At 35.1% G+C, this 19,538-nt stretch overlaps 1 protein-coding gene across 5 annotated transcripts in view; it reads right to left on the bottom strand.

Annotated features, from left to right (window-relative positions):
* Window positions 1-19,538, bottom strand: part of Ppig (peptidylprolyl isomerase G) — a 50,901-nt gene that overhangs the window by 6,304 nt on the left and 25,059 nt on the right. For all 5 annotated transcript variants that reach the window (XM_047545091.1, XM_047545089.1, XM_047545093.1 and 2 more), the window contains 4 exons: window positions 19,329-19,468; window positions 4,686-4,899; window positions 3,086-3,253; window positions 1,611-1,698 (listed from right to left, as the gene is read on the bottom strand). In XM_047545091.1, the coding sequence (XP_047401047.1) occupies window positions 1,611-1,698; window positions 3,086-3,253; window positions 4,686-4,899; window positions 19,329-19,468 (610 nt within the window). The remainder of the gene's footprint in view (window positions 1-1,610; window positions 1,699-3,085; window positions 3,254-4,685; window positions 4,900-19,328; window positions 19,469-19,538) is intronic.

Here is a 19,538-nt window from a genome sequence, read left to right as displayed (position 1 = left end):
TACTAAAGCTAAAAATTGCAAGGGAAAGTAGTAGGACTAGATGATTCTGATAAGGTAAGCCAGGACTAGAACTTGTGAGGCTTATCAACTGCGGTAATAATTTTGGATTTATCCTAAGATCAATGGTAAAGATGTAATGCAATCAGATCTTCTTTCTTTTTTAATTGACTATCAACAAAAATGGCTATTAACAAAAAGTATTAGATCAGTGATCCTCAAAGTATCATCTAGGGATCTGAAGATACAAGGTATCTATTTAGTCAAAACTATTTTCAGAATAATATACTACTTGCCTTTCTCATTTCTGTCCTTTCATTATTTTACATGGAGTTATTCAGATACTACATGCCATGTTTTAATGTCACTGCTTCATAGCTACTAGAATGTATGCTTATATATTCTTGTGAATGAAATTATTTTTCAGTTTTAACGTCCAAAAGAATAAATGTAGATACATATAACTCACATCAACAAAAACTATTTGGGGTCCTCAATAACTTTTAACAGTGTGAAGCAGTACAAACAAAAAAATTTTGAGAAATACCAAAATACCTATTAGGAAGCCATTTATAATTCAGACAATATGATAAACTAAAATAACATGGTCAGAATGAAGCTTGAGAGCAGCAAATGGATTTCAGAGTACTGAGGATGGATAAGATATGAATGAAAGGGGAGATTAAAATGATTCTTGGGTTTTATGTTTAAGGAACTGTACAGGTGGTGGTAACCAGTCACTAGGACCAGGAACCTAGAAAAGGGTCAGATCTGAAGAAAAAGTGCTTATGCTCAACTTTCTATATGCTAGATTTGAGCTGTTCATTAATCAAATAAGCCTTTGGTGCCATGAGGAGCAGACTAAAACTTGAGTTTTTAGTCATGGGAATAATGAGACGGCCAAAGGAACATGTGCAATATGAAATGAGCTAGAACTTCGAGAAATATGAAGTATATTAGAAAGGACCCACTGGATTTTGTGATTTGGAACTGACCACATAGCAAGTACTGTTTTCAGGAGAATAGTGGGAGTAGAAGAAAAACTGAAATGCTTGAAGCACACAAGTAAATAAAATACAAAGTTCAGCCATGTTTCTAAAGACTTTTGAAAGCATAGAAGATATTTAAATTCTGACAGGGAGTGGTGCTGAGAATCGAACCCAGTGCCTCACATATGCTAGGCAAGTGCTCTACCACTGAGTCACAACCTCAGCTCTGAAATTTATTTTTAATTAGAGTAGAGATGTGGTAGGCAAGAAGTAGCAAGGGTCACAAGACCTAGATACCATTATATACCAAGTAAATATATAATCCAATTATAACATGTAGATTTTCAGTTTAGAAGTACCAACATACAAAAGTTATTATAAAAAGGATATATTATTCAATATTTGCATCTCCCTTAAATTTTTGTAACTTGCATAGTAAATAATTTAAATAGTATTTAAAAAACACTCTAAAATTTTCTTTTGCATTGTTGGAAATTAAATCTAGAGCCTTGCACATGCTAGCCAAGTGCTCTACCACTAAGCTTTGTCCCAGACCACTATAAATTTTTTTTAAAAAAAAGGTAAATGCAATATTATTCATATTCTGGGCAAATAAACACCTACCCTTGGTCCTCTTCCTTTAATTTTCCTGCCAGACCTAGTAACTAAGAGACGTCTCTGGTATGAAGCAGGCTGGGAGTTAGGTAGATTACTAGAAAGAAGCAAAAGGAAAGAAAATGTTAAAACACATTATTATCATTATAAAAATTAATCTGGAGAATGTAGTTTTACTGGTCTAAATCGATGCATTTAAAATTCTATATGTAATCAGTGGTTCTTAACCTAAAATGTTATCATGTCCTAGTAAGTATCTGGAAAAGTATGGGAGCTATTTTTCAAACATTAATGACTAGAGAGTGCTACTGATCATTAGGGCCCAGGAGTTGGAAATGTTATGTTTGCAACGTATGAGGATGAAAGATTCGCCTACCCGAAATGCCAATCAAACCCTCTTAAGAAACACTGTTCATTACAAAGATGAAGTTAATTTGGTAATTAAGGAAAATCAACATGGAAGAGCTCAGAAGTTCTTAGAGAACAATTTGAAAACTATCTTATACCAAAGTACCTTCTTATCACATAAAAGCAGCTGCTCATTGGTAACAGAAGTACAGACAAATGTAAATGTAAGTAATGTTAATTAAGCAGAGGCAAGCTGATCTACATGAGCTAAATTCATATCATGGTTTATACAGAAAGTGAAACCTTTCAAATAAATTACATGCATTTAATTAGTTTATAAACATCCATGTAAATGACATTCAAAAAGTTCACTAAACTGGTAGTTCAAATAGTTTCTTTTTAATCTTTATTTGCTAAGAAATATCCCTTTCAATAGTAGCAGAAAAATTAACTCAATCCAATCCAACAAAATTATCCCTAATTTCGAATAACTCTTATTTTTATATATTTGCTGTATTGTGAAAGCAGTCACTGAGAATTTTATTACTTGTATGCTATGACTATATTTCTGATCATAACCAAGAAAAATTTTTTTAATTTTGCAGTTATTAAAATGATTCATAACAAAAGAACTACTGATATTAATATTTTAAATTTACATAAAAATATTCAAAGTTTTAAATTTATTATCCGTTTTCATTATCCTAATATTATAAATGAAGCAAGAAAAACAGGACTTTTCCTATTACACAAATTTAAAAATCAAAGTGGTTCTTTTCTTACACACTTAAAAGCTTAAAGTATACAGATAACAAAGTAAATTACAATAATTTAACACTACCTTGTTATTAATTTGGAATGGCACTAATCTATCTGACATTAACAGAACTTATTTTAAAAAGCACTGTTTCCTCAAAATGTGCTTGTGATTTAAGTCATTTTATTTTTCAACTTAATTTATAAGAGATAAATTTGCTAAACAAAAAGAAATTTTGCTAATAATATTCTTGTTCAAAAAAGAATTTCAACCTTGGGACAAGATCACCAACTGAATCTTGACAGAAGTAAAAACATTTTGAAAAAGAAGAAAACTATGGTAACATGTATGGGATATTCTACAAAATACATTCACATACCATTCTCTCTCTCTTTCTCTCTCTCTGTTTTTCCTTTCCTTATCATCAGTTTTAGGAGGACTTTTTCTCATTAGGAATCTATTTTCTGGTATAGGAGGGATCTCTTCTGGACGGACAGTAGACTGGGGTTGTGCTTCGAGATTTTCCACCTCACTTTCACTAGATGGGCTTAACAGAAATGCACAAAATAAATTTCATTCAGTTATTATGTACATATCAAAATTTTCCAATTGTTTGTATTTCTCTCATTTATATCACAATGTATACATTATCTTGTCCCCCTGCTCCTGCAAAGGGGAAAACTTTCCTTCATTCCTCTGACAAACAACCATCCAATAATTAAAAAAAAAAAAATTTTGTAGCAGGGCCTGGTGGTGCACACCTGTAATCCCAGGAGCTCAGGAGGCTGAAGCAAGAGGACTTCAAGTTCAAAGCCAGCTTCAACAACTTACTAAGGCTGTAAATAACTAAGTAGGACCCTGTCTCAAAAGAGTGGGAGGGGAGTTGGAATTTGGCTCAGTGGTTAAGGACCTGTGGGTTCAATCCCTGGTACCCCACCCTCCCCACAAAATTATCACATTCAAAAACATTTTTCCAAAATATTGAACCAAAATATGAAACTCTATGGGTAAATAAATTAGTTTTGTGAAGGCAATAAATTTTAGTACATTGACTATTGCATACAAAACTGAAAAGACAGTAAATACACCGTTATTATTAGCTTTCAACCCTCATACAATCATAAGAACCAAAACAATAAAGGACAAAAAACCAGGAGAGAATACTATGGAAAAAAGGAACACAACTGTTTTCTTGTAATCCTCACTAATCCAACAATCTCACAGAAAATATATAAACCTAAATCTGGGTTGGTGGCATGTACTTGTAATCCCAGCTACTAAGGGATGTTAAGGCAGGAAGACTGAGAGTTGAGACCTGGCCTGGGCAATTTAGAGAGACCTCCAAAAATAAATAAATAAATAAAACTGGTGCAGTGGCATGTACCTATAATCCCACCTACTCAGGAAGCTGAGCAAGAGGATTGCAAATCTGAAGCCAGAATGGGCAAATTAGTGATATCAAAATAAAATAAAAAGGGTTGGGGGTATAGTTTACTGGTAGACTGCTTGCCTAGCATGCTTGAGGCCCTGGGTTTAATCTCCAGTATCATAAACAAAACAAAGCAATATGAAAACCAAAACCCTATACTACAAAACCAAAAGCATCATTTCATGGAGTAAACAAAATGAACTAAAAGGTTTTATTAGAAATGGAAATGAATGCACTGATTTAATTTAGTGACTACAGAGTATAAGAATGGTCTTATGATATTCTGGGCTATAAAATATTTCTATTTTAGTGCTGGCTTTGTAGCTCAGAGGTGGAGTGCTTGCCTAGCACATATAATGCACTGGGCTCAAACCTCAGCACCACATATATAAATATTATAAAAGGTACTATGTCCATCTACAACTAAACATACTAAAAATATATATATTTCTATTTTAATGCTCATATGTAACTGATTCAGAATCTCAACAGATTTATTTATAAACAGGAGGAAATCAGAATATAAAGCTATTATTATAAAAGTAAAGACCTTTTTTTGCTTTTCTTTCGCTTCTTCTTTTCTTTCTTGTGTTTTCGGGAATTTTTCCTATGCTTCTTTTTTCTTTTTTTTGACTTCTCTTCAGAAGCACTTTCAGAGTCAGAAGAATCAGAAGAGGACTGAGAATCACTTGAGCTATCTGAATCACTGGATGACGAGGAGGAAGATGATGATGACTTATGCCTTTTCTTTTCTTCTTTCTTAACTTTAATAAAAACAAAGAGGTTTTGGTCAATTAATATTTTTTTTGCTGGGGTGCCGGGAAAAGAACTCAGGGGCACTCAACCACTGAGCCACATCCCCAGTCCTATTTTGTATTTTATTTACAGACAGGGTCTCACTGAGTCGCTTAGGGCTACGTTAAGTTGCTGAGGCTGGCTTTGAACTCTTGATCCTCCTGCTTCAGCCTCCTGAGCCGCTGGGATTACAGGCGTGCACCACCATGCCCGGCCAATTAATTTTTATATAAACTTTGTAAGCAGAAATTTAAAATTTCTGTAGACTCCCACAACTCTAGTATTTAACTGAGCTCATCCAGTTTTATGAATTGAGGGATACAAGAAAAGAATCAAGACTCAGCATTAGAATTCAGATCTCTAGATCCGTGGATCAAAATTGTACCTACTAAGCTAAAGAATTTCTGAAAAGAAATGTTAGTATAAAATGCCAACCCAAGTTAGTTTTAAGAAACATTTGAATAACAAAGTTTTTAAAAAGCAAAAAGAGTTAACATTCAAGACCTCCTAGATTCTAATCCTTTTATGTGACCTTCTATGTTTTATCATCAAGACCGGAGGTAGAACTCAGCAAGGAAATCAGAAAAAAACCACTTTGTGGGAACACAGAAAGATAGGAAACATGATTTGGATGGCATGAACTTATGCTTCAATGCCTGAATATTCCTATAATGATTAAGAAATATAGCTTTAGTTGAAGTGCAGCTTCAAAACCAGAAGTCGCTTGGCCATGATGAAGAGCTATGTTGGAGTCTCTACAAAAAAGTCATTTCAAACTGAAATTTTATTTTGGTACAGGAATTATTTTTGAGAGTCCAAAAACTTTTAAACGAAGGTTGAATTAGTAAAATCCAGGATGTACAACTGTGGGAAATGCTTCATGACAAATGATATCTTCATCAACAAATACATTTCAAGGAAACATAAAGGGAGCTAATGTGGGAACTTATTAAAAAAATAAATACACACTTTCTCTTTCTCTCTCTTTTTCTGAGACAAGTTCTTATATGTTGCCCAGGTTAGCCTGGATGTAAGTCATTCTCCTACCTCAGCCTCCCAAGTAAGTGGGATTATAGACATATGCCACCATGCCTAGCTCAAATAAATAAACTGAAAACAACTTACAAGCTGGACACAGTGGGCATACACTGTGTAATCCCAGGTACTTGGGAGGCTGAGGAAGGTTCTCAAGTTTGAGTTCAGTCTTAACTTAGTGAGATTCTCTATCAACATAGAAGATACAAAGAGTTGGAGATACAGTTTATGGTAGGGTACCACTGGGTTCAACTCTCAGTACCAACTTACAAGACCGATGTCAGTGTTTGAACTTTATCTGGGTCCAGATTCAAACAACAAAACAATTAATAAAACAATTATAGAACACAATCAAAATTTTTGATATTTAGGAGTGGGCATATGTGTACATGTAGTTATAGTATTTTTTAGAATTATCTATTAGAAATAATGAAATATTTATTGAAATTTTATTAAACAGGACCATGTATGGTGGCACATGCCTCAAGTAGTTCTAGTCACTCCAGGAAGCCTGCAAGGCAGGATCACTTGAGTCCAGGGTCTCGGCAAAATATCAAGATCCCACCTCCAAACAAAAAAAGTAGGGGAGGTATTTGAGGAAGTAGCTGGACATGGGTAAAACAAGATCAGTCATGAATAAATTGTTGAAGATGGATAAAGAAATGCATGTTATCTATGTTATTCACTTGCCTACATGTCAGTATTTCCTATAAAAGTCAACAATCACAAAAAAATATATTTGAACTGTCTGTTGGCTACCTCATTACAGGACCTTAGTCAAAGGAGTTAAGAACTGGTTTGAGGCTGGGGAGATAGCTCAGTCGGTAGACTGCTTGCCTTGCAAACACAAGGCCCTGGGTTCGAGCCCCAGCATGGGGGGGGGGCGCTGGTTTGAGACTTTTCTGTAAAGTTTCAGAACACCTGAGGATTTGGTTTGTCACTTTTTGTTTGTTTTTTGTTTGGTATTAGGAATTAGGCCCAGGGGTACTTTACCACTAAACTACATCCCAAACCCTTTTTTATGTTTTATTTTCAGAAAAAGTCTCACTAATTTGCTTAGAGCCTTACTAAGTTGCTGAGGCTGGCTTGAAACTTGGGATCCTCCTGCCTCAGTCTCCCAAGTCACTGGGATTACAGGTGTGCACCATCACATTCAGCTACACCTAAGGATTTGATACTTGGCCAAATTATCTTTGCAATTCTTAACTCAAAATTTATAGGAACATAATAAATCCAAGATAAACGAGAATCTGGCTGAAGGACGATGTACATGGCCCAAAGACTATCACTGTCAAGATTGCTGATTTAATACTGATAACGTTCTGTTGTACTAGAGAATGAGAACAAGGTATAAAAGCTGCACAGACTCCAATGCAATGATTTAACTGAACATTCAGTTATGTTTCTTGGGACTGAGAACACATCAAGCATAAGATGCCTGGAAATCAAGACTCCCCACTATGTTGTTGCTATTCCTAGCCTGTATCCTTTCTTAAAAGAATTTTAGTACTGATGAAGTCTGTTTTGTGGGATGAGTCCAACTGTTAATCTAAACTCAAGACCATTGCTACTGGTAAGGCAGAGTAGCTATGTAAACATGTAAAAACTGAAAAATCTACTTACATATACTGTACAAAACTAAAGAGCTGAGAAGTATGCAGGGGTGGGAAAAGGGGTGGGGAATTAAACTTTTAAAGATACCTAAGAGAGAAAATAAATTCATAATGAATGAATAACTCTAAATAAAATAATATATAAGCATACTATGTAATATGTAAGCAAAATGAAAATATTTCACAGAAACACAAAGTATACCCATTAAAATTATTTAATAAACCATAGTAACACTTTACCCCATGAATAACAAAAGCTTTATTCACCTGGTCCAACTTGTGTTTGCTTTGCATTTGAATTCTTTCCTATGAAAAATGCATCACAAATGATTTATTGTAGAAGCAAGCCCACCTTCTCCATCAAGTGTATTAAGTGTGTTATAAATGACCATTATTTATACCTTACTTTGTTTGTTTTGTTTTTGTGGTCCTAGGGACTGAACTCAGGGCCTCACACATGCTAGGTAATATACTACTACTGAGCTATATCCCCAGCCCTACACATTACCTTTGGGGAAGACATTTTTTTTTCTTCTTTTGTTGGTACTGGAGATTGAACACAAGGGTGCTTTATAACTGAGCTACATAGTTGGCCCTCTACATTTTTTGATTTTTGAGACAGGTCTCCCTAAAGTGGCCTCAAACCTCCAATATTCCTGCCTCGTCCTCCCAGGTTTCTGGAATTATAGGTATGCTCCAACCCAATCAATAAGAAAATCAGTAAGAAAAGATTTCAGTGAAGCAAGATTTTATATAATATGGAAGGCCAAAAAGAGACTCAGAACTAGTTTTACATTAATGTAAACTTACTGAGTATCAGACATTTTTTTTGTTTGTTTGGTACCAAGGATTGAACAGACATTAACTATAAAAGGAAAATAAACTGTTTTAGAAAAAGTGCCTTAGCTCTAAAATTTATAAGATCCCCTGCTCCCCTCTTTTGATGTCTGTCAATATTATTTTAAGTAAAATTTAATTGACATGCCCTTTTCCTATGAAATCTGCTCAGGAAAAAAAGAAAATGCAAAACAGAACTAAAGAATAAGAGATAATTAGGCAAAAAATGGAGACATAACTATTAATTCTAGTAGAGTGCAGCTGAGTTTCAAAATCTATGTTAATCAAAATTTTAAAATATGATTAGGACACACAGTGAATACAACTGAAATTATATCCCTTTTAATAGTTCACCAGTACATTTTTACACACACAACACACATCAAGACATGAAAATGATTAATTATAGAGTACATGGAAAAGTTCTAGAAGAAACTTACAAGACAAGCCCTACCCTCATAGAGCTTAGACTGAGACCAAAAAGTGAATTCAATATCAAACAGCATCAGAAAATATATACTTCAGTAATAAATTTATAAAACTTCTCTATAACACAATACATATGTTTCTATAAAGCACTGAATTTATGAAAATCTACATTAAGAACAACATGGCTGATGGGGATAACATTAGGAGCCTACTAACACTCCCTTTTATCAGTGACACATTAGAAAAACAGATAGGAAGCTGAGTGTAATGGCACACACCTGTAATCCCAGCACTCTAGAGGCTGAGGCAGGAAAACTGCAACTTCAAAGCCAGCCTCAGCAACTTAGCAAGATCTGGTCTCAAAAAGGCTGGGGCTAGGCATGGTGGCACATGCCTATAATCTCAGTTGCTGGGAGACTGAGACAGGAGGCCCATGAGTTCAAAGTCAGCCTCAACAAAAGCAAGGCATTAAGTGACTCAAGGAGACCCTGTTTCTATACAAAATAGGGCTGGGGATGTGGCTCAGTGGCCGAGTGCCCCTGAATCCAATCCCTGGTACCTCTCCCCAAAATAAAATAAAATAAAAACTAAAAACAAAACATTGAAAGCAGCTAGAAACCTGGTGCAATAATGGATGCTTGTAATTCCAGGCACTGGTAAGCTGAGGAAGAAGGATCACAAGTTTGAGGTCAGCCTCAGCAACTTGGTGAGATTCTGTCTCAAAATATGAAATGGGCTGGGGATATACAGCTCAGTGGTAAAGCACCCCTAGATTCAATCCACACTAACATGGGGAGGAGGGCAGGGGCAACCTAGAGGGAAAAATGTATAACTCATAGGGGAATAATAATTTGAGATATAGCAGACTTCTTATTTAAAACCACAGAGGGCAGAAGCAGTGGTATAAATTTTTCATGTGCTAAGAAAACTCAAATCAAGAATTCTACATCCAGGGGCTGGGGAGATAGCTCAGTCGGTAGAGTGCTTGCCTTGTAAGCACAAGGCCCTGGGTCCGATCCCCAGCACCCAAAAAGAAAAAAAAAAAAGAAAAAAGAATTCTACATCCAGTGAAAATACATCCATTACAAATAAAGGTGAAATAAAGACATTTTCAGAAAACTAGAATAATCTTATCACCCGCACATTCCACCCTTAAAAAAAATGTTTACAGAGGGGAAGAGATGGTTAAGGATGCAGTTCAGTTATAAAGTGCTTGCCTATCAAGTGATGTGGAAATCCCTGGATTTGATTCCCAGCACCAAAAACCAAAAACCAGCACTAAATTTTTGAAACTGGGCACAAACAGGTGGATAAATCAGCATATAAAATTAAAAGAACAGAACTACCATGACCCAGCAACCCCTCCAATGGACATATAGGCAAAGGAAATGAAATCAGTATGTCAAAGAGATATTTGCACTCCCATGGTTCATTGCAGTACTATCCACAGCAGCTGAGAAATGCAAACAACCTATCATTCCATTAACTAATGAATGAATAAAAAGACACTGATGAATGGTACATATATGAAATGGAATACCATTCACCCATAAAAAGAATGAAATCCTGACATTTCTAACAACATGAGCAGAAATGGAGACTATTATGTTAAGTGAAATAAGTCAAGCATAGAAAGACAAGTATAGCATAATCTCACTCACTTGGAATATTAAAAAGTTGAACTTATACAAGTTAAGAGCAGAATGGTGGTTATAAGATGCTGGTTAAGTAGGAGAAGGGAAGGATGAGGTTAATACTGACCAGTGGGCCCTATGTTATATTTTGGAAGGAGTACGTTATGGTGTGCTATTGCATAGTAGGGTGGTGATTATAGATAACTGTTTACTGTCTATTTCAAGAAACTATAAGAAAAGATTTTCAATGTTCCCACCATAAAGAAATGATAAATATTTGAGATTATATGTTTAACCTGATTTAAACATTATACAATGTCATACAAGTATCAAAACATCACATGGTACCCACTAATACACATAATTTTTATACCATTTTTTATCCTTTATCAGTTACAACAGACAATAATTAAAAATACAAATGGCTCCTAAAGTTACACTAGTATCATATTCTACAATGTGAATTATAACTAGGATTTTTAAAAAACTAATTAGGCTAGTAAAGACTAAAAGTTTATTACCACGTGGTTTTGGAAAGGGTGTAGGACAACTTATTTTCCTACATTTTAACAGCAGTGTCTACCACAGTTACAAATGCACAATCCTTGTAATCTAGTAATTTCATTTTTAGGAACTTATCCTACATGAGCAATATGTGGACCTACATGTGGAACTGATGTACAAATGTGGGAATAGGAACTCATGGACAGAGAAGGGAAGGAGAATTTTCATTGATTATCTTATTACATATTCTAAATTTCAAACCAAATAAACATACTAAATTTTTGAAATTGGGTACAAAGTTTTAGTTAGGAAGAATAAGTTGTTTTTTTTATGTCTATTCACAGTGTGGTGAGTATAGTTAATAATAATGCACTGTGTATTTCAAAATTGCTAAGAGAAAAATTTCAAATGTTCTCACTACTAAAAATAAGTTTGAGGTAATAGATACAAGCAATTAGTTTAATTCAGTTTTCCCAAATTGTACATATAGGTAATATCACTTTGAACCCCATAATTTTATATATGATAACTTCTCAATTTACCATAAAAATCTTTTTAAAGAGCATTTAAAAATTCTAAGTATGACAATTGCTTATACCTCATTCTCAATACAAAGGAACAAAACCTAAACCACAAAACCTTAATTCCTGCCTAATCACTTAGACAAGATAAACTGCAAAAAATCCTTTACAAACACTTTAAGTGTCCTTAAGGTAAAAATGAAACAGAAGTAAAAGCAAAAGTCACTATGCAAAGTTAAGAATCATAATGGATGAAAAGGAATTACAAAGAGTAATACTTTTTTGGGTTACTTCTGATGACTTTATTTAATTATCTGTTTTTGCAGTACTGGGGATAGAACTCAAGGACCCATACATGCATCCCCAGCCCTTGAGCTTGTTTTAGATTATGTAGTTTGCTTATCATTATGTACAAGAATTTCCCAAACCTGTTCCCTAACCTTTATTGAAGGGGGCAGGGTGGTGGTGAGTTTGTAATCCTATCAATTAAGTATTAGACTTACCAGTACAATATTAAAGTCAAAAAACAAACTACAGTGCATCTTATTTGTAAAAACCCAAGGGAAGAAAATGCTGGCTTGTTTTTTATTTGGGACTTAAGACCAATGAATTTCACTTGAACCCTTAACAATAAATTTCTAAATTAACCTTCAAAATAAACCTGAAATAAAGAGCTATTCCCAAAATGATCTCCTTCAGAAAATTTCATTTCATTATTACTGGTCTCCTCTTCTAAATAGTTTCTAAGCTTAACACCCCACTACTTTCCAATAAAAGTTCCAGAAACACTGAAATGAGACTATCACATGTCTCCTGAGTACGTGTATCTTTGTAAGATGAAAATGCCCTAAGTAAAAACTGCATTTTATACCTCACCCTACCATACAAACATCATGGCTTAGCAATACAATATAATGGAGAGCCATTACTTGTGATTGCCTGGCTGACAGAGCTGTGGCACTGCTGCTATGCTGTACCAAAATAGAGTATGTTCTACTGTGATGACACATATATGTTAGTTTTTTGTCCACAGATCATAACTCCTTCCCCAAGTCAGGCTACAGAAACTAGAATTTCTTTTCCCCAGAAGGTTAAAGAAACTAATTTTTACTGGGAACAGTGGTGCATCCCTATAATCCCAGCAATTTGGGAGGCTAAGGCAGGAGAATTTTAAGTTTGAAGCCAGTCTCAGCAACTTGGCATGGCCCTAAGCAACTTACCAAGACCATCTCAAAATAAAAAATAAAAAAGGGTTAGGTAGCTCAGTGGTAAAGTGCCCCTGGGTTCAATTCCCAGTATGTCTCCCCACAAAAAAGAATAAGAAACTCTAATCTTCCCCCACCTTTCTGTCTTGGAGGGGGTCATAAAAAATTCTCTGAACTATCTTGTCTGATAGTAGATCTCAAAACCTAATAATCTGAGAAGAGGTCTTGCCTTATACCTGGGAGGAAGGAATATTTTGCATAGAAAGACCAAGAAGAATGGACAGGCCTTGATAGGTATACTCATCAGTCTATTAGCATTTGATCAAATCCTGTTTGCTCAAACACATTTTTACATAGTTGTCCATGTTACAGTCACGCTTAGGCAATGAAGTCTCCACAAGAACTCAAAACGACAGGGTTCATTCTGGACAATTGAACACATGGGAGGTTCCTGGAGGGTGATGCACCAGAGGAAATTAGAAGCTCTGTGCTCCTTCCTCCATTCTTTGCCCTATGAATCCCTTTATCTATATCCTTTATAAAATCATTTATGATAAACCAGTAAGTGTGATTCCCTGAGCTCTGTGAGCTGCATGAGCAAATTAACTGAACCCAAGAAGGAACTATATGTAAATCCTTTTTTAGGTGCTCAGTCAGAAACACTGGTAAAATAAACTGGGGCTTGCAAATGATACCTAAAGGAGATGGCAGGGACTAAACCCTCAACACCTGGGATCTGATGCCATCTTCAGGTACCATCGGAACTGAACTGGATTAAAGGATGCCCAGTTGGTGTATGCTGCAGAATCAATTGCTTGCTTGGTCTATGTGAGGAAAAAACCCATATGACTGTTATCAAAAGTGATCTGTGTATGAGCAAAGAGTAGAAAAAAAACAATTCAAGTTTTGTTTTTCCACAGCATTGTTAGACCCACATTAACTAGCCTTGGAAAAGATCCAAATTCAGAATTTGAAGCATGGTTTCCATTGAATCAGTGCAACTTTTGCATCATCATGAAGTCAAAAAAAAAAACCCCAACCATGGTAATTTGGGACTATCTGTAAAACATTCAACTGCTTCCTATTGTGCTTTTCTTTCTGTACTGCCAGACAATCTGTTTCCTACCTTTTCTTCTCATATAACTACATGCTGCCATGTTGTCACAACTCGGCTCCTGCGTATACTTTGTAAAGTAGCAATGCCCTCATCTCTGGTTGCATGGTCAAGACAGATTCCTCTTTAACAACTGCAGTAGACTGAAGAGAACAGCACGACCAAAGGTCATGTCAACTACTGAAAAAAACAGGAAATACCTTAATCAAGGTAGTGGTTTCATTTTCTGGTGGTCTGTGTTCTATCTTCCATTCTTGAGAATACTTCATTGAGCCTCTACAGGGGATTTTTTTTTTTTTTTTTTTTTTTAAAGCTCCAGTGTTCTACCTCTACATACATTGAAAGGTTCTTGTCTTGTCTTGTCTTGGACTCTGAGCCTCCTATGGCAAATTTAATAGCCAAAAAAGCAAAATCTCTAATCTTGCAATAGAAAAGGGAAGACCACCTGAGAAGGCTGCTCAGACTCATGAAGACCATATATAGGTTGGGCCCAGTCAGTGAGACTTCAAGTCTGTCTTCTTTCAGAGGTTTAAAAAAAAAAAATAAATTCTATATATTTTTAAAATTAGGGTGAAAATCTTTCACACAGGTTAATATAATAATGATTTATACCACGGTGTGGCAAAAGCTTTTTGACTATATTTTGTTGTTGTTATTTTAGTTTTTGGTACTGGGGACTGGATCCAGAGGCACTTCACCACTGAGCCACATCCCTGGCCCCTGTTTTTTTTTTTTTAATATGTATTTTGAGACATTCTGAGCTTGCTAAGTTGCTTAGGGCCTCACAAAGTAGCTGAGGGAGGCCCTGAACTTGTGATCCTCCTGCCTTAGCCTCCCAAGTCACTGGCAAGCACCACCATGCCTGGTTTTTTGATTGTTTTTGATTTAATATTCCTGTAAGGAGAACAAACTTAAAAATTGGATATAAGACAAAGCTGTCTGAAAAAAGATTATATAGATAATGGCAAAATTCATTCTAATAAATGTCCTGAATGATAGCTGAAGGACCATGGGGTAACTGGTGTCAAACTGTGATATTAAATGAAGATCTTTCCTCTGGGTTGGGGATATAGGTCAATGGTGAAACACTTATTCAGCATGCTGAAGGCTCTAGGTTTCATTCTCAGCACCACGAAATAAACAAAAAAACCACTTTACTTCTTTCCAGTGTGATTTAGAACACACTAAAAATTAAAGTTCAGACTTGAAGCTGGACACTATGGCACATGCCTGTAATCCCAGTGGCTTGGGAGGCTGACGCAGGAGGATTGTGAGTTCAAAGCCAGTCTCAGCAACTGAGTCCCTAGGCAACTTGGTGAGACCCTGTCTTGAAATAAAATACAAAAAAGGGCTGGGGATATGACTCAGTGGTTGAGTGCCCCTGGGTTCAATACCTGGCATCAAAAAAAAAAAAAGTTCAGGCTCAAAACAAATCTGACTTTTGCAGAAATTCCTGGGAATACAGACACTAAAAAAGAGAGTCCAAATCTTCCCTGTGTAAGGGAACCAATAGGACAAGGCATGCTAACTTAGCATGGGTTTCAGTGACAGAGTAGGATGCTTTACCTATTTTCAGAACAATCGCCTGGCCACAATGGCATATGTAAAACTAGCATTTATTTCTTCAGGTGACAATGCATTACAAAGATGCCAGTAATAATATATAAACAGTTACATACACAACCTTATACTTCAAGCAAACACCTAAACCCTGCTCTCTTAATATAAAAACATTCTTTATACTAAATTTATTAGTTTATGATTACTATTTATGGTTTCAAATGTGAGCTTTATTATCTCATCCTCTTTCTATATAAGCCCCACAGAATCTCATTAGCTTTTATAAGGAGAGAATAGATCTTAATACAAGAAACCATAAAGACCATAAAATATAAGAAAAATAATGTCAATTGCAGAATACAAGATTTTCTAGATGATGTGGAAAGAAGTAATGCCTTCAGCCAAAATAATCTAGTTGAATTAAATATATTCTGAAGAATTAAATATCAGTAGGCCCAGGGTCTAAAATTTATCAACACTAATACAGATTATTTTAGTAATTTTTAAAAATGTAAATCATTTATATAGCACCACTCAATTCTCAAAACACTTCATTCTTTACTGAAACAAATGCAAGTATTATATCTATTTGTTACTAAGAATAAAAATCAAATCTCATATACAATAAGAATAATTTTAAACGGTCCCATTATGAGCTTCAACATACTCCTACAGTACTTTTTATTTAATATGCAATGGATAAAAATAAAATCATTAGAATCAAGATAGAATTCAGAGTCAGAAAATTTTAAATAAGCATTTTATGTTCTCTATACCCACCTTGAAACTCTTAAAATTAAAATAACACAAAATGTGTATATTTCTGAGTATTACAGAGCAAATCAGTAGACCTAAAAGGTGAGAAACCAAATGTTCAAGCAATTCTGAAAGGCATGTTAAAGATGAATTAGTAACATATAATATTATTACTCCTTAGATTAGCAAGAACAGAAGTGGTTTAATGTTTCATTGCTCTTTATATAGGTTTGAAGGTAATCTCATTCTGTTACTTTCAGAGCATCAGACCTGATATTTGTAATTCACAGTGGCAGTCACATATCTCAGATTATAAAGACTTAAATGTTTACTCAAAACAAAATCCTTACCATTTCAGATAACATAACATCAAATTAGATTCATATTAGCTTCAAATGGTCTGGTCTAGTCTATGTAAAAGTTTAAACATGCAGATGTTTCTGAACATAAGCAACACATGAAGGGAAAGAATTTATTCTGTCAGTTTCTTAATTTATCTTAGTCTCTTCAATTGTCATCCTATCCCACCCATTTTCTCTTCCTCTAGGGAAGAATATGTTACAATCATACAATTCAGACTTTGGTTTTTTAAAAAACAAACCAAGTGGAAGCAAAAGGGTAAAGTATTGCAAATAAATAAGGTAAAATTTAAATGGTTCCCATGTTTAATGAACAAAGTAAAAAGTTGGAAAAAACACTTGAAAAATACAATATAATGCTGCCAGGCACGGTGGTGCATGCCTGTAATCCCAGAGGCTCGGGAGGCTAAAGCAGGAGGAAGGCAAGTTCAAAGCCAGCCTCAGCAACTTAGCCAAGCCCTGAACAACTTAGCAAGACCCTATATCAAAATTAAAAAATTTAAAAAAGGGTGGGGATAGGGCTCAGTGGTTAAATGCCCCTGGCTTAAATCTTTGGTATCAAAGAAAAAAAAGAAAGAAAGAAAAACACAAAGATGTCAAGAATGTATAATACAGAAAGAATAGTCTCTTCAATAAATGGGGATGTCTGGGGGTGCAGTGCCAGTGTGTAAAATGTGTGCTTACAATGGGAAAAGCCCTGGGGTTGAATCCCCAGCACCCTCTAAAACAAACATAAAAATGGACTGCATATATCACATGCAAGAGAATGAAATTAGACCCATATCTCACAATATACACAAAAAAATTAATTCAAAGTGGATTAAAAAAACTTAAACGTAAAACCTGAAACTACAAATCCACTAAAAGAAAACAGGGGGACGGTCCATAACAATGATTTGGGCAACAATTTTTTTGGACATGACCCCAAAAGCACAGGTAGCAAAACTGAAAACATGAATGGGATTCACATCAAATTAAAAAGCTTCTGCATGATCAAGGAAACAATCAAAAGTCAAGACACTGTAAGTGGAATAGGAGAAAATATTTACAAACCATGCATTGATAAGGGGTCATTATTGAAAATATAAGGAACTTAAGTAACTCAATAGCAAGAAAATGATCTGATTTTTAAAAATGGTTCAGGAAAAAAAAAATGGGTCAAGGACCTGAACATTTCTCAAAATAAGACATATTCAACAATACTGAGAGAAATGCAAATTAAAACCACAATGAAATATCACCTCATGCCGATTAGAATAGTTATTAACAAGATGAAAGAAAGTGCTGGTGAAGATATGGAGAAAAGGGAACATTTGCACACTGTTGGTGGTAATGTAAATTAGTATAGCATTATGTAAAACACCATGGAGGTTCCCAAGAAATTAAAAATAGCTGGACATGAAATTAAAAATAGCTGGACATGGTGTTGCACACCTGTAATCCCAGGTGCTTAGGAAACTGAGGAAGAAGGACTGCAAGTTCAAGGCCAGCGTGGGCAACTTATCTATATCAAAATTAAAAAAAGGGATGGGGAGATAGCTCAGCAGTAAAGCAATAATAGATTCAATCCCCAGTACTAGAGTGAAAAAAAAAAAAAACAAGATTAAAAACAAAACTACCTTATGATCCAGCAAACCCAATACAAGATATACATACCCAAAAGAAATTAAACTAGTATGTTGAAGTGTTGTCTGCCCTACCATTGCACTCTTCGCAACTGCCAAGATAAGAATCAATCTATGTGTCCATCAATGAATGAACGGAATAATAAATGTCACACACACACATACTAGAATTCTATTAAGCCTTTAAAAAGGATATCCTGTCATTTGTGGCAACATGGATGAATCTACAAGACATTCTGTTAGGTGAAATAAGCTAGGCACAAAAAGACAAATATCGTAATGTCATTTACATGTGGATTCTAAAAAAGATGAACTCACAGAAGTAGGGAGTAGAACTGGTTGGTAGTGGTCACCAGGGATTTGAAGAGGAGGGTTAAGAGGATATTAGGAGAATGTTGATCAAAGGATACAAAATTTTAGTCAGAAGGAATAAATTCAAGAGATCCACCGTACAACATGGTGAGAACAGTTCATAACAATGATTGTAAACTGAGAACTGTGGCATGTGCCTAACTCTGGAAGCTGAGAAAGGCAGAAGGATCTTGAGTTTGAGGTTGCCTTGAGTAATCCAGTTTCAAAAACAAATTAACAGCAAATAAAAAACCTACTTAGAGGCTGAGGTAGAGGATTTCAAATTCAAGACCGGACTGGGAAACTGAGTGAAGCCCCATCTCAAAATAAAATTTAAAAAGGTCTGAGAGAGCTTGCCTAGCAATGTGGCAGGCCCTGGGTTCAATTTCTAGTATGTAGATTGGGGCAATGACTGTATTCTTAAAAATCACTACATAGATTATTAAGACTTATCACCACACCTACACACCCCAAAGGGGGGGGGGGGGAAAAAAAAAGTGAGGTAATTCATGTTAATTAGCTCCATTAGGCAATTTACAATGTGCACATATTTCAAAACATCATGTTGTCTATGGTATATATATAATTTTTGTCATTTAAAAAAAATTAGAAGTCTGGCAAGATGATTCATAACTGTAATTCCTGTGACTGGAGGCTGAAGCAGGAGGATTGCAAACTGGGAACATAGCTCAGAGGGAAAAGCATCCTTGGGTTCAATCCAAGTACAAAAATAAATAAATACACAAAAATCTCACATTTATGTCAGCTTTAGTATGAATTTCAAACCAACTATTTAGAGTGTCATTGTTTATTTAATATTAGTAAGAATTCCTTGAAATATGTACTTGTTCTTACCTTTAGATTTGGGAATTAGCTCTCCACAACTGAGTATCCGAACTTCAGCAAATGGTTTGCTAGCTGCATCCGTTTTCTGGTTTTCTATCTCTCTTACAACTTCTTGGCCAGAAATCACTTGCCCAAAAACAACATGATGCCTGAAGAGTCAAATAAAGATGATTAGAAAAAATCTTATATTATTTAATATTAATTTAAAGTAGATTATAA

The sequence above is a fragment of the Sciurus carolinensis genome, chromosome 3 (assembly GCF_902686445.1).
Source record: "Sciurus carolinensis chromosome 3, mSciCar1.2, whole genome shotgun sequence".
In the NCBI taxonomy this organism is placed as follows: Eukaryota; Metazoa; Chordata; class Mammalia; order Rodentia; family Sciuridae; genus Sciurus; species Sciurus carolinensis.
The sequence above is the reverse complement of the archived record's forward strand: the minus strand, read 5'-3'. Positions and strand labels throughout refer to the sequence as shown.